The sequence below is a fragment of the Gopherus flavomarginatus genome, chromosome 2, assembly GCF_025201925.1.
Source record: "Gopherus flavomarginatus isolate rGopFla2 chromosome 2, rGopFla2.mat.asm, whole genome shotgun sequence".
NCBI lineage: Eukaryota > Metazoa > Chordata > Testudines > Testudinidae > Gopherus > Gopherus flavomarginatus.
In genome coordinates this window covers 207,282,779-207,298,536 of record NC_066618.1, presented here as the reverse complement: position 1 = coordinate 207,298,536, position 15,758 = coordinate 207,282,779, and the positions used below count along the sequence as shown (strand labels likewise).

General features: G+C 42.8%; 1 protein-coding gene across 4 annotated transcripts in view; it reads left to right on the top strand.

The window, feature by feature from the left end:
* GNAL (G protein subunit alpha L) overlaps positions 1-14,179 on the top strand; it is a 314,416-nt gene extending 300,237 nt beyond the window's left edge. For all 4 annotated transcript variants that reach the window (XM_050942158.1, XM_050942160.1, XM_050942159.1 and 1 more), the window contains 3 exons: positions 4,005-4,135; positions 6,300-6,367; positions 12,897-14,179. In XM_050942158.1, coding sequence (XP_050798115.1) covers positions 4,005-4,135; positions 6,300-6,367; positions 12,897-13,043 — 346 coding nt within the window. In that variant the 3' untranslated portion in view covers positions 13,044-14,179. The remainder of the gene's footprint in view (positions 1-4,004; positions 4,136-6,299; positions 6,368-12,896) is intronic.
* The last annotated feature ends 1,579 nt before the right edge of the window (positions 14,180-15,758 follow it).

The following is a 15,758-nucleotide window of genomic DNA, read 5'->3' as shown; positions in this document are numbered from 1 at the left end:
CTGCTGTGATGCAAGTAATCATTAAGCTGCTGCTACAAAAGGTTGTGACTCTGGGAAATGTGCAGGTCATAGTGGATGGCTTTGCTGCAATGGGATTCCCTAACTGTGGGGGGGGGGGGCGATAGATGGAACCCATATCCCTATCTTGGCACCGGAGCACCAGGGCACCCAGTGCATAAACCGCAAGGGGTACTTTTCCATGGTGCTGCAAGCACTGATGGATCACAAGGGACGTTTCACCAACATCCATGTGGGATGGCCGGGGAGGGTTCATGACGCTCGCGTCTTCAGGAACACTACTCTGTTTAAACGGCTGCAGCAAGGGAATGACTTCCCAGATCAGAAATTAACAGTTGGGGATGTTGAAATGCCTGTAGTTATCCTGGGGGACCCAGCCTACCCGTTAATGCCATGGCTCATGAAGCCATACACAGGCAGCCTGGACAGTAGTCAGGAGTTGTTCAACTACAGGCTGAGCAAGTGCAGAATGGTGGTAGAGTGTGCATTTGGATGTTTAAAGGCGCGCTGGCGCACATTACGGACTCGCTCAGACCTCAGCCAAACCAGTATCCCCATTGTTACTGCTGCTTGCTGTTTGCTCCACAATCTCTGTGAGAGTAAGAAGGAGACCTTTATGGCAGGGTGGGAGGCTGAGGCAAATCACCTGGCTGCTGATTACGCACAGCCAGACACCAGGGCGATTAGAAGAGCACACCAAGAAGCGGTGCACATCAAAGAAGCTTTGAAAACCAGTTTCATCATGGGCCAGGGTACGGTGTGACTGTTGTGTTTGTTTCTCCTTGATGAAATCCCTCTCCCCCTTGATTGACTCATTCCCTGTAAGCCACTCACCCTCCCCCTTCGATTACTGCTTGCTTCCTAAGGAAATAAAGTCACTCTCATTTAAAAATCATGTATTCTTTATTAATTAATTATAAAAAGAGGGCAAGAACTGACAAGGTAGCCCGGGTGGGGTTTGGGAGGAGGATAGGAAGGAAAAGGCCACTAAAAAATTTTCAAAATAATGACAGACTTTTGGTTGGGCTGTCCTCTGGGCTGGAATGGTCTGGTGCACAGAGCCTCCCCCCAGGCGTTCTTAGTTGTCTGGTGGGTGAGGAGGCAAGGAACATGGTGAGGGGGGAGGGTGTTATACAGGGGCTGCAGCGGCACTCTGTGATCCTGCTGCCAGTCCTGAAGCTCCACCAGACACCGCAGCATGTCTGTTTGATCACACAGCAGCCCCAGAGTTGCATCCCGACGCCTCAGATCTTCCTGCCGCCACCTCTCATCTTGAGCATCTCTCCTCTCCTCACGTTCATCCCTCCTATCTTCACGTTGGTCCCTCCTGTCCTCACGGTCACTGGCATCTTTCCTGTGCTTTGATATCACGTCCTTCCACTCATTCAGATGAGCTCTTTCATTGCGGGTCACTTCCATGATTTCCGAGAACATTTCGTCTTGCGTCTTTTTTTTCCGTCGCCTTATCTGAGATAGCCCTTGGGATGGAGGAGGGAGACTTGAAAAATTTGCAGCTGCATGAGGCAGGGAAAAAAGGGAGAGAAGTATTTAAAAAGATACATTTTACAGAACAATGCTTATACTCTTCCATGGTGAACAACACTATTCACCTTACATAGCACATGTGATCTCACTACAAGGTCGCATTTTGCATCTTAATATTGAGTGCCTGCGGCTCTGGTGTTAGAGATCACAGACGCAGGTCCGGGCATCAGAATTCGGCTTGCATGTGGCCATGGTAAGCCATTGTCTTTCAGCTTCTGCAGCATTCATATATCCAGCGCCCTCCTTTCCCAAATAGCAAGCAAAGCCCATTGACTGCTGCTTCTTTCCTGTTAACGAGCAGCACCAGAACCGCCCCCATCCAATTCTCTGGGTTGATCGCTTTACCCCTCCCCCCACCGCATGGCTGGTATCATGGAAGATCGCTGCTAGCCACCCTCCCCCCCACTGCGTGGCTGGTAGCAGGGAAGATCCCAGCTAGCCAAACGTGAAAAAGCTCAGCACCAATCACACACCGCCCCCCCCCCCCCCCCCCCGGGCTTGGCTAAATGCAGGGAAGGATTTCTTTTAAGCCACAGGCAAACAGCCCAACCATCTCTGTCTCCTTAATTAAATTCCTGAATTTCAACCAGGTTACCATGAACAATATCGCTCTCCTGAGGATAACACAGCAAGATAAAGAACGGATGTTGCTTGAATGCCAGCAAACACTGGGACCATACGCAGCTAGGCTTTGTCATGCAGTGATACCAGATTACTTGCTAAATGCATGGCGTGGTCAAGTGTCCTACCAGGAAAGACGGAATAAGGCTGCCCTGCCCAGAAACTTTCTGCAAAGTCTTTTGGAGTACCTCCAGGAGAGCTTCATGCAGATGTCCCTGGAGGATTTCCGCTCCATCCCCAGACATGTTAACAGACTTTTCCAGTAACTTTATTGGCCGCGAATGCATCCCAAGTTCTCAGGGCAAATTAATCATTAAAAAACGCTTGCTTTTAAACCATGTTTTATATTTACAAAGGTACACTTACCAGAGGTCCCTTGCATGGCTTCATTGTCTGGGATAGTGGCTTGGGAGGGCTGGGAGGGTAATTCCGTCAGGGTGAGAAAAATCTCCTGGCTGTTGGAGAGAACGGAGTGCTGTGTGCTCTCTGCAAGCTCGTCGTCCTCTTCCTCCGCCTCATCTTCCCTGTCCACAGAATCCTCAGCCCTGGCTGAGATTACCCCCCCCCCCCCACCTCGGAATCCACGGACAGCGGTGGGGTAGTGGTGGCAGCTCAGCTTAGAAGTGGCATGTTTTTGGCCCTGCCCCGGACCTTCCGTTTGCTTCTTTGGTTTTCTGGTAGGCTTGTCTGAGCTCCTTAACTTTCACACGGCACTGTACAGAGTCCCTGGTGTGGCCTCTCTCCATCATGGCCTTGGAAATTTTTTCAAATGTTTTTTCATTTTGTCTTTTGGAACGGAGTTCTGTTAGCACAGAATCCTCTCCCCATACAGTGATCAGATCCAGTACCTCCCGTGCATTCCATGCTGGAGCTCTTTTTTGATTCTCAGGAGACTGCATTGTTACCTGTGCTGATGAGCTCTGCGTGATCACCTGTGCTGGTGAGCTCTCCACACTGGCCAAACAGGAAATGAAATTCAAAAGTTCGCGGGGCTTTTCCTGTCTACCTGGCCAGTGCAGCCAAGTTCAGATGGCTTTCCAAAGCGGTCACAATGGTGCACTGTGGGTTACCGCCCGGAGGCCAATACCATCGAATTGCGGCCACACTAACTCTAATCCAACATGGCAATACAGATATCAGCGCTACTCCCCTCGTCGGGGAGGAGTACAGAAATCGGTTTTAAGAGCCTTTCATATCAATATAAAGGGCTTCATTGTGTGGATGGGTGCAGGGTTAAATCAGTTTAATGCTGCTAAATTCGGTATAAACGCGTAGTGTAGACCAGGCCTCAGAGTAGGTCAGGAAGAATTTTTAGCACAAATCCCAGTGGTGTAGTGTCACAATAATAGTCTGGTGCATCATTGTGGCAGAATGGGGTTTACTTCCCCGACTCATCAGGTACTATATAGGATTCTGGTTTGGATGGTCAGTTGGTCGGTTCAGATACAGCAATTTGTATGAAAAATGTGCAAGACAGATAGGTAACCTCCAATATTTCTCTATTGCTTTAGTAGAACCAAGCACATCTTTACATGTTAAGGAGTGCTAGTATTAAGTTTTTAGAAAATGTTAGCGCTCTGGTGCCTAGGGCTAGTGATTTAGTAGCAGAGGGTTAATCTATAAAACAATATATTTTAAACGCTATATCAACCAGTATGGATGTGAATTCAAGATAACTGAAATATTAGTTTAGCTAGGTTGGGGTTTTTTATCAAACAAAATCACACAAAATAAGAATAGGCCATTAGAGATTCCTTTATGAAATGGTTGTCCAGTGGATGTGTTAGAGTTGGCATCAACATCTGGTTTGTTCTTCACAGGTGGTTACGGACCATTTCTATCATTTTGTTCTTGAACAAACAGGATATGCTAGCTGAAAAGGTCTTGGCAGGGAAATCAAAAATTGAAGATTACTTTCCTGAATATGTGCGTTACACTGTACCTGATGATGGTAAGATTTCGTAACTGTAGGGATTAAAGTAACAGGCATAATCCTTGTTCTCACAAGTACTACAAAGCATGCAGATTCTTTCAATCAAAATGATGATACACCACTCTGAAAAGATAGGACACATCCATCTACACACACAAAGGGAAAACTTAACTTGGGAAAGGTCTTTGCCCTATTTTATTTGTAAGCATCTGATCACATATCTTAGTTACATACAAAATTATAATAGAATGGGATGGAATGAAGCAAATTATACCAAGCTTATTTCTTCAATTCATTGCTTATTTCAGGATAAAATGAATTCTGTACCCAAAACAAATAGAGTTGACGTGATCTAGAGGAATGAATTTCCTGTACTGAACAAAAACATTAAAAAATTGACCAATATTGCCCCAATTCAGCAAGATACTTAAGCACATAAGTAGTTCCATTGAGTCAATAGAGACTCCTCACATGCGTAGTTAAGCATATGCTTAAGTACCCTGTTAACTTGGGGATGAAAAAACACCTTATGTACTACTTAATTTACTATATTGCGGAAATTGCGGATCCCGTAATATCAAGCTTCCAGTGCAGTTTTTATTTTAATTAGCTTACTTTGCACAGTTCCCAGTTTTGCTTACATTTTGAGATTTGCAACACACACTTTTTCCCCCATTTATCCATGCTGACAGTGGCAGGGCTCTGCCTGTCAGTCCCAGGCAGCAGCGCTCTGGCTGTCATCCCCGAGGGCGGGCGGGCAGGCTCCCGCTGTCAGCCCCACACATTAACGACTCTAATATAGTTGTAACAAGATGTCTGGTTATCAAAAAAATTAGCAGACATAACATAATATTTAAGTGTTCATATTGTTCTAGCAAATTTTTCTTAAACAAATAGGTCTTCTCTGGGTTTTCCAAATTACCACAATTAATAAAGATCCATTATTACTTTTCTACCGTTTTCCATGTCTTGTCCGCATCTCAGCCACAGTTATTTGACAGTCAGCCTGCATTTCAAGGAGGGCCTGATTTATATAATAAATGGTCTTCAGCATCAAAACTTTGTCAACCGATATGAAAGCAACAGAATGTTTAACTACTGAATTGCTATTTTCACATTTCAGTGTTTTCCTGTTACTAAATGCTAGGGATTGTTAAGAAAATGTACTTTACATTGAAATATTTTCTAATTATAAATAGTTGCTAGTGTGAAAAATATTTACATTGTTTTAAAAAAAGAGAACAACTTTACTTTAAAAGAAAGGTAACATCTTATTATTATTTGTAAAGCCAAATTACTCTATGTAGTAGCTTCATTGTGTTACACACTTGAGGCCATTTTTCAAATCAGCATATGGTACCAAGTTCATCCCAAACACTGATCCATGTGAATAAAGTGATCAATGTGAGTAAGCATTTGCAGAGTCTACAATCCGTTCTAGTGGTTTGTATGACCAAGCAATAAGCCATAAGCAATGTTCCCAATTTATCCAAGGAGCTGTTGCCCATAACAAGCTGTGAAATAGAAGTTTGTTTATTTAAGATGGGTTAAAGCAGCGGTTCTCAAACTTTAGCAACCTGAGGATCCCCATTTTGATTTAAAAAAATTTGTGGACCCCCAAGCCTCCCGCTCAGTCCCAGGCCCTGCCCCCACTCCACCTCTTCCCCTAAGATCCCACCTCACCTCTTCCTGCCCCGCTCCACCGCTACCTCTCCTTTTCCATGGCTCTTTCCACCCCTTCCCCCAAGCACACCTTATTTCTGCTTCTCCCCCTCCCTCCCAGCGCCTGCGGCATGCTGGGTAACAGCTGTTCCACAGCATGCAGGAGGCACTGGAAGGGACGGGGAGCAGTTGATCAGCAGGCTGGTGGCCCTGGACATGATTCTACCCCCTTCCCCCATTCCCCAGCATGCAGGAGGCACTGGGAGGGTGGGGGAGAAGTTGATCAGTGGGGCCTGCAGACCAACTGAAGTGTCCTTGTGGACCAGATCCCCGTTTGAGAAACGCTGGTTTAAAGTGTTCTTTCGTTTTGGAAGAACCAATTGTGAATGTAATGTAGGTATATTGTTTTTTAATTCCTATAGCAAAGAACTATCTCTTATTTATTCCATCTGTTATTAAATATGCAAAATAGTTCTCATTTATTTAATTTATCTGATACAATTTATTTTTAATTAAACAGCAACACCAGATGCTGGAGAAGATCCCAAAGTCACAAGAGCCAAGTTCTTTATCCGGGATGAGTTTTTAGTGAGTAATTTTAAAAACCTGTATATAGTCGTATCATGGAGGTTATGCTCATTAAACACACATGACAATATGGTCACATTTTGCAAAAATAGGATGGGGAAAAAATGCTTAGCTCTTTCATAGCTTTTTTCAGCCATACATTTCACAGCACTGAAAAAAGGTGAAGCCCATTTTATAAATGGTGAAACTAAGGCACAAAGATGCCAAGTGATGCATAGAGAGTCGTTGGCAGAGCCAGGAATAGTCTCCTGAAACCCAGTCTGGTACTTAGTCTACTGTGGCCCCAGACTGCCTTCCTCTTTCCTTTCGTTCGCCATTGTGCACATGGCCACAGCAATAATGGACCACTTCCACTTCTAATTTCTGTGATTTATTTTGAGGATTTATCTATCTATAAAAGCTTATTCTTGTTGCATAGCAGATTTCATTCACATCTCTGTGCTTGCTGTGTGGCCTGTATGGTGTTCACAATCCATTACTGAGGTCAGCTCCTACACTTAGCGACAGGTTTGTTATAGATAGGGCCCCGCCAAATTCACAACCATGAAAACGCATCAAGGACCATGAAATCTGGTCTTTTGTGAGCTTTTACCCTATACTATACAGATTTCACAGAGGAGCCCAGCATTTCTCAAATTGGGGGTCCTAACCCAAAAGGGAGTTTCAGGATGGGGGTAACAAGGTTATTTTAGGGGGTTGCGGTATTGCCACCCTTACTTCTGTGCTGATTTCAGAACTGGGCAGCCAGAGAGCGGTGGCTGTTGGCCAGGCACCTAACTCTGAAGGGGTGGCCGGAGAGTGGCTGCTGCTGCTGCTGCTGGTGGCTCTGCCTTCAGAGCTGGGCTCCCGGCCAGCAGCTGCCGCTCTCCAGCTGCCCAGCTCTGAAGGCAACGCTAGTATAGCAGTGCAGAAGTAAGGGTCGCAGTACCGCAACCCCCCCTACAATAACCCTGTAACCTCCCCACAACTCCTTTTTGGGTCAGGACCCCACAATTACAATACTGTGAAGTTTGAGATTTAAATAGCTGAAATAATGAAATTTATGATTTTTAAAATCCTATGACTGTGAAATTGACCAAAACGGACCGTGAATTTGATAGGGCCCTAGCTATAGACCTGTCTGAATCCTCCCGGTAGACAGTCAACAGTCTGTTGTAATTGGACCAAACCTTTGGATCCTACATGCTTCCAAGCCAGCTGGCTCTGGGCAGCGACAAGTGACTTGTTTCTAACTCTGGGCCTCTGAGGCACCCACCTCCCAGATGCAGCCCTCCCATCCGGGCCCTATTCCTTGGGATGTGGGACCCACAGTTTAGCTGCTCTAGGCCCCTGAACCAATTCTCTGGGTTCCCCAGTCAAATATGCATACTCTCACACCAAAGTCTCCTCCAGCAGCACTCTGGACTATAGTTTAGCTCTTCGGGGACACCTGGCAGGTAAAGTAAGGAACACAGGCTGGCACAGGAGTTTCAGAAAAAACAGTAACTTTTACTCGGAAAGCACACAAGAGTTACAGATCTGGGTTTAAAACAACAAACACCTACACATTCTCTCTCCTGAATCACTTCTAGTGAGTGTTAATGTCCAGCCCGTGTATCAGGCAGGTAGGCCCCTCTTGCAGTTCTTCTGTTTCCTTAGTGATCATAGAATCATAGAATATCAGGATTGGAAGGGACCTCAGGAGGTCATCTAGTCCAACGCCCTGCTCAAAGCAGGACCAATCCCCAACTAAATCATCCCCGCCAGGGCTTTGTCAGGGTTTCTTAAAAACCTCTAAGAAAGGAGATTCCACCACCTCCCTAGGTAACCCATTCCAGTGTTTCACCACTCTCTGAGTGAAAACATTTTTCCTAATATCCAACCTAAACCTCCCCCACTGCAACCTGAGATATTCAGCTGATGAGAGAGATGCATAGATTCCAAGGCCAGAGGGGATCAGTGTAACATCTTGGGGCTCAGGAACCATTTGTAAATCTTGATGACCTGAGAGTCGCCTGATGGCCTGACCCCCTGAGTCACTCCCAGACCTGATGCCCCCATGCCCTCTGAGAGGTCTATCTGGGCAGATGTGAACAGCTGGGAATATGCCCCACTTACAACTGGTGGAAAGGAAAGGGAGGTGAGCCTAGACCATGCCCAAAAACACACAGCCCCTCCCCATGGCCCATGGATGGCAGAAAGTAATGGGGGATTTGGGGCCTGAAGCTGAAGTGGAGCGATCAGGGAACATAGGGTGTAGTGAGGAGGAAGGAGTTAGGAGGTCTAGGGAAGCTGGAGAAGGAATTGGGGGCAGCAGGAGGCTGGGGAAAGGGTATAGGGCAGAGGTGTATGGGGGAGGGGTGGCAGTCCATTGGCTCTCGGAAAACACACGACCCAGGATGGATCAAGTGTAAAGGGGGAATTTGCGGTGCTATGGGTAAATTAGAGGTACTGGGGTGGGGGGTAAGTTGTTCCAATGGGTTAATCACCTTCACAGTTGAAAACTTGCCCCTTATCTCCAGTCTGAATTTGTCTAGCTTCAACTCACAGCCATATGACTGTGTTAGACCTCTGTCTGCTAAATTGAAGAACTCTGTATCAAATATTTGTCCCCCCAGCCAAGCACAGATTTTGCTCTTACATAAGGTTTCAGTCCCCTCTGTTGTGTGACCCATACATCAGCTTCAGCACCGCAGTCACGTGGCTGAAGTGTGAGATTCTCTTCCCAGCTTTGGCCCTGTACCTGGCATAAAAGAGCCAGAATAGCATGAAGGGGGCCTAAATGTCTCCTCTCTGGCCAGAGGAGGATTCCCCTTGTTTAGTCACATCTGAAGACAGCTTTAAGGCTGCCTTCTGAGGTCCACCTGACAAGTCTTGATTAATGGTTGTGCCTGAGGCAGGAGTGTTTTGGGGTGGGAGCAGAGCACATGGTGCTGCAGAGATTCCTGGCAGGCCTGAGTAGCTTCCATAATTTAGACAGGCCCCCAGGGATACCTGGAGCTACCCAGGATTTCAAGGGTGCTAACGTGAGCTTAAACTTCCCCTCCCCATGGAAGCACTGCGCAGAATCTCACCTTGAGTTTATGGCAGGTAATTTTCACACATCTGTTCTTTCCATTATTCAGTGTAAAAGAAAATGGGGGAATTCATACACTATATGGATATTTAAAATGTCAGCCAGCTCAAGTGGAAGTATTTCTAGTAAAAATATTCCTAAGGCGTTGCACTGTGCCACTGCCAATGGCAACAGGCGAGTAAGACTGAAGTAGTTATTTTATTTTACATTTTAAATACTGTTCTGAAGCAAATTAGAAAGAGAAACCTTGAACATTTTATGCTTCAGAGAGTGAAGAAGTTTTTCATCTCACTACCTTTGTTACATTTTTCTTTTCAATTCTTTATGGTCTGTATTTTTTTTTTTTGTTCTGCTCTGTTACATTTCCTGGAAAATCTGCCTTTATTATTTACACATTCTTTATTGTAATTTTGGAAGCCTATAGTCATGTTCATGGGTTTGGCACATCAGCCCCCTGCTACTGCTGCACAAGATGCTTTAGGAATGGTGCTGTGGTAGCCTGTGAAAGTCGTGTCATCTTATAGCCCTCTGCAACTGTACCTGGCACGCTGCAACTCTCAAAACTGTCCCTCTGCTGACCCGGATTGCAGCCACTATTTCTATTTCAGATGATTGTCTTAATTAAACACAGGTTTAACGCAGACTAGTTAAGAAAAGGTGTTTATATTTAAACACACCTCTGACTAATATTGCTAATAAGTTTCAGAAGGTAGACATTTCATTTTCAGTGACTTCAAGTTGCAGGTATTCAGCCCCTGTGCTAACTACGCCATTGGTTTCCAATGTATGAAAGCATTAGCTAGGCATGAAAGGAAGAGTTGTTTGGCTCACCAAGACAAGACTGGCAATACAGCTCTTTGCCTTAGCAAAATGTTTCTTTCCTTGCCAGGTCAGGTCACATGTCTAATTCATGGCAGTGTCTCCTATTTCACGAGGTCTCTGTTTCATAGGAAACTCTCCAGGCTCCTAGTCCTGTGCTTAATCACAAGACTATCCTTCCTCCTCACAATGTTGAACCCAGCATTCATCTATTCTTTACAATTCTCCCAAAACAAATATTGATGTTTTATATACAGGATTCTGCAACTGCTGATGTTTTACTTCAGTACAATGGGTCAGCCCTACAGAAACAGCAGCGGGGCAAAGCTGGTTTATTCTGGTTTTTATTTTGAAAATCTGAATATTTTTTTCTTGGACTTGAAGCAGCTACTGTCTGAATACATTGACCTGCATTCCAAGAATAGTATATTTAGCTCCTTTACTGAGAACACAACAGATTCTTCTGAATCTTGACCTGTTCATAATTATAGGGATCCAACTTCAATATTTTTCTTGTATTCTAGTATAGTAATGGTTCTTCTGCTAAATGTTTTTGTAGAGGTGTGTATTTTTCCTTGAGTTGGCACTCACTTCTCTTAATACAAGTCTAATATGACTCCTCAGAATAAGTTTTGAGTTGAAAATTCAGTAGATGGATGATCTCCTAAAATTATACGGTTGCTTAACTGCTAGGGCACAAAAAATACCACATTTTGAAAACACATATTTTAACATGCTGCTGTAGAGTCTCAAATGTAACTGTGCATCACCAAAACATTGTGGTGAACTAGCTACTTTGTTCTTCGCTTGATGGAATCAGCAATTGGCTGTATATGATAAGCACTGTACTCCTAATAGCTAATGGAGATTCTCTATTGCTCAAATAGCAGGGCCCCGTGCTTTTGAAGTAAGAGGGATGAGTTCTGTTCTTTGTTACTGCCATAAAGCTGTACATGACATGTATGATTCACACAGCAACTCCACAGCAAGCTAATGTTCACACCCCAGCTTGATGCAAACTGTATATTCATGTAGACAAGCTACATTGCTGATTTAAAGCAAAAGTTCACAGTTTTGCCACTTGGTGGCACCAAAAAAAGAAAAATAATTCCTGGGATAGATGCATTATAGAATGCAGTATTTGGTTATTAACAGTACAGGTTATGTACCTATAATATATAACATAGCAGCTCTTACAAGATACCCTTCATGCAGTTATACTGGGTATTTTAATGGTATTTTAACCTTATAATACCGTGCTTAATATTCTGTTAAAACTTCGTTTATATTTTACCTGGTTTACCCAACTCATAAATTGGAAATACTAATTAGGTCTCCTGGTAGTGCACGATTATTTTGCGTATACATTAAAATATACCATGAGTTGAAATGATTATTCTTTAAAGTTACCCTCTGATCTCATTCCTGGGTCTGTTTCCTAGTGCAAAACAAGGGAGTATTTTGGTCTCTAAGGACAGTGGTAGTGGGATGGATTGTGAGCCACTCCCTTCGCTAGTTGTCACAGGGAATGCAAATTTCCCCACACTAGCCTTTTGACATAACTTTTATGGGGGGAAGTGTAGCTTAGTTTTCATGCCCATTCACTCCTTGGTCTCTCTTGCTGAGTGTCAACCAGAGTACCAATGATGATCACAGTCTAGCCCCTAGTAGATGGCCCATACTATAAAACCAACCAATATTGGCTGCAGTTGTTAGCTGGCAGCGAGTTCTATTAACGTCAGACAGGACCAGTTCAGTCATGTAAGCTTTAAAACCAGTCCAGGATTCCTCTGTGTTCATACAGGGCTGATCATAGGGTTGGTGCTTAACAATAATAATTTGAACTATTGACCTAGAAGTGAAAGGTTCTATCTTACATATACATAGATGCTGAAAAGTTTCTAGCATGTCTAAACATAAATGTCCAAGTCAAAAGATCTGTATAATGTAAAACTTCATAAACTATGAGATTTTTCACATGCTCAGTCAGTAAGGCTGTTAAAACAGTAAGGCTGTTAATCCTCTTGGAATCCCATGATTTGCTGCTTCAGAGAATGTAAAGCTACCTAGGCTTGTGGGCAAGAAATGGAGCACTTTTTAAATGATATAATTTCATCTGAAGTGCAAGAGCAAGGTGGTATAGCTTAAAGATACCCAGGCATTGCTGTCTGTCTTCACAGACCACTTATATATCATTTTCTTTGTCTAACCTTGGGTTTTCTATGTCTAATCACTGAATGCCTCTAGATCCACAGGCAAGGCTCCTAAATGGTGATCTAATCTGCTACTGCCTAAAGCAGTTGAAGTGGCCTGGGTTATAAACTTCTCAATATGAGTATCTAAGAATTGAAAGTCAACTTAAATGGGGGCTTTTTCACTAGATTGCCAGCAGCTGACCTGTTAAAGGGCTACTTGTGTTTGTATGCCTACCTACTTAATACATTTCTTTAGTGTGTATCATATGAAAACACGGACATATCTTTGGAAGGCATAGGCACATCCAGGATTTGCATTTGGATAGGCAAACTGGCAGTGCTGAAAACTGGGCTCTTGCTCTTCAGCTAATCTTTTACAACTGGGCACATGTTTGGGATGTAATGAGCTGACAGACCCCTGAGCAATCAGTCTTCAATATGTTCTCTTCCTTTTCTGCAGAGGATAAGTACAGCAAGTGGAGATGGCAGGCATTACTGCTACCCACATTTCACATGTGCAGTGGACACAGAAAACATCCGCAGAGTGTTCAACGATTGTCGAGACATCATTCAGAGAATGCATCTTCGCCAGTATGAACTCTTGTGATTGGGATCACCGTGGAGCCTGTGGTTTTAAATACTTAGCTCCTTACTCTCTTGCTCTCTCTCTCTCTCTCTATACTATGCCACACAGGGTGGAAGAAAATACTACAGAAACATCAGTCTTTTCAGGTTGTTTACCTTAATTATTTCGCCTTTGAGCTGGTTTGCAGCAAGTTTGGGTTTCTTTTCCGCTATGCTTTTTGGGACTATTTGTGTGCTTTATTTTGATATGCCACTTCTTTGTCATTCCACTAAGCCCTTTGGCTACCTCTGTTGCTTTAGGGGTGTTTTGTTTTTTGGGTTTTATTTTTGCTAATTGAACACAACCTGCTAAATTTTTTCCAGCAGGTTATGTTAGTTCAAACTAGTATGTCAGCTGGATGACACTAAAGTCATACCTATCCTTGTGTGGGTCCCTTTTTTAACATGATATTAAGAGTACTTGATGGTTGAAAAAAGAATAATGCACTTTGTATCAGGTTATTAAATACTGTTGAGGAAGTATACACACAATGTAGCAGCACCACAATATTTATTACTGTCACAGTTTTTAGCATTACTGAGTTGCAGGTCAGCTGATAAAGTGACCTCCTCTTTTAAGCCGTTACTGGCACAGGAAGTAGAGTAGATAATGAGAGGCATGGTGAAGATAAGCAATTTTTCTGGGGTTTTGGGGCTAAGTGCCTCCACACACCTCAGGCATTTGAATTACAGCTACTTTTTCAGCCTGTTGCATCTAGGCAGAAAATGTACCACCCTCACTTATGTTATTTGTGCTGTCCACAAATGATCCGTTTAGTTTAGATCATTCTTGGACAACAGTCCTCTTCCTACATATATATATATATTTTTTGTTTTACTGCTGGTTTATTATATTGTACAGACTGTAAAATGTAATATTATTTTGTACAACTTTATTGAAGAAAAATACTTGTAGAAGATCTTTGTGCCTTGATTATGGCTGTACCTGTAAAATGAGCTAAGATGTAAGTATGTTTTTGATTGCGCTGTACAGCTTGATGTCAACCTTACCTGCAGCAGTGACTGGGGGTAAGAACTTTATCTGTAGAGTTTAGGGATTTTTTTTCTGGTTTATATAAAAACACTGCTCTTTAGTATAAAAAATATAAATTATGCAAATTAACCACTTACCTTTTCAAGTAAGGTATTACAGTCACCGGATGTTGCAGCAACCTGCCTTTCTCTTTTGAAATCTCAGCTTTAAAACATTGGAATTCATTCAAGTGTCCAAATTGCAACCTGGTGTTGTTTTAATGGGAATCAAGGATTTTTTTTCCTTTAACTTTAGAAATATGTTTAGTAATTCTTTGGTCATTCATAGTACGTCATAATTGCACAGGCCGATTGTGAATGTGTAAAGCACCATTCTATAGAGCTTGTCAATCTTTGTACCAACAGCAGCTTTCATTGTGCAAGTAAATAGCAAGAAGGGGGGTGGGGGGGGAGGTATAAACCCTTGTGTCTGGCCTAAGAGAATTACAAGATGACATTTTTATTTCTCTTTTAATAAAGAGACATTAGAAAATTGTTTTATTTTAAATATTATAGAATCAAACTGTGTGAATATTTCTCAAACTTGAATAATTTATGCAAATGACATTCTCAAAACAAGTTGTGGTACAGTACAATATATAAAAAGCAAGAATTGCTGTAGCAATAAGGCATGTCCTTTTTAGTAATTATAACACTGCTTTATATTTTATACATAGGTGTTTTATGTCTCTGTGAGTATATACTTTTCCTGTGTCCAAGATAACCTGTACAAATGTCTAAAATTACAGTTGCAATAACAGAAACCTAGAGAAGTGTTAGCCTACATTACTTCATAGATTGTTTAATCACTCCTTGAACTAGCTCCAGCCTTTGTTTTAAATTTTAGGGACAAATTAAGATCTGAATTGTTGTTTTCAGGAACACAATATGAATCAGATTTTTATAAACCCAGTCCTCTTTTACTTAGAGAAATTTAGTAATTTTATTTTAAAATAGGATAATTTTAGAGACAGGACAGTATCTTTGTAAGATTATCCTTCCAAGTGAAACTGCTAGTAGGATGTATAGTCTTGATATTTCTATATTTGCAATTGTTATATATTTCCTATAAAATGAAAGGCAGGGGTTAGCTAGTAATAGGTATAATTCCCTAAATCTACCACTGCTGGTTATGCATAGATTATCACACTTCCCCTTCCAAAATTATTTTAGAAACATGAAAACTTTACCTTTGTAAGGGGGAATGAGTAATAAAAGAAAAAGTAGGCAAAACAAACCACCCCTGTAGGCTAAAAGCCACCTGCTTCTGCAGGAGCACCAAAAAGAAAACTGGCTGCTCCTGTGGACTTTCCTTATGGTTTTTCTTTTAATTGCATTTGTCTATCCTGTCCACATAAAGCAGCAGGGATTCTGGCTTCTAGATTTTTGCAATCTAGCCACCCAGAGGCAGACAGCCTCTCAACTACGCCAGCTCTGAGGATTGCTGTGGCTCCAATGGAGCTCTGCTGCTACAGCTTTCCCTTACAAAGCAATCCCCAAAACTCCATTAAAGTTGACATTACAGCTCAAAGCTGGCTCTGCATCAATATAACCAAGTTTTGTTAACATTCTTTTGGAATCCTACAGGGGCATAATGTGTACAGGGTCCTCCACCATGAAGCGGATGGGAAAATGTTACTGCAGCAGTATCTGACCTCCCTTGTTG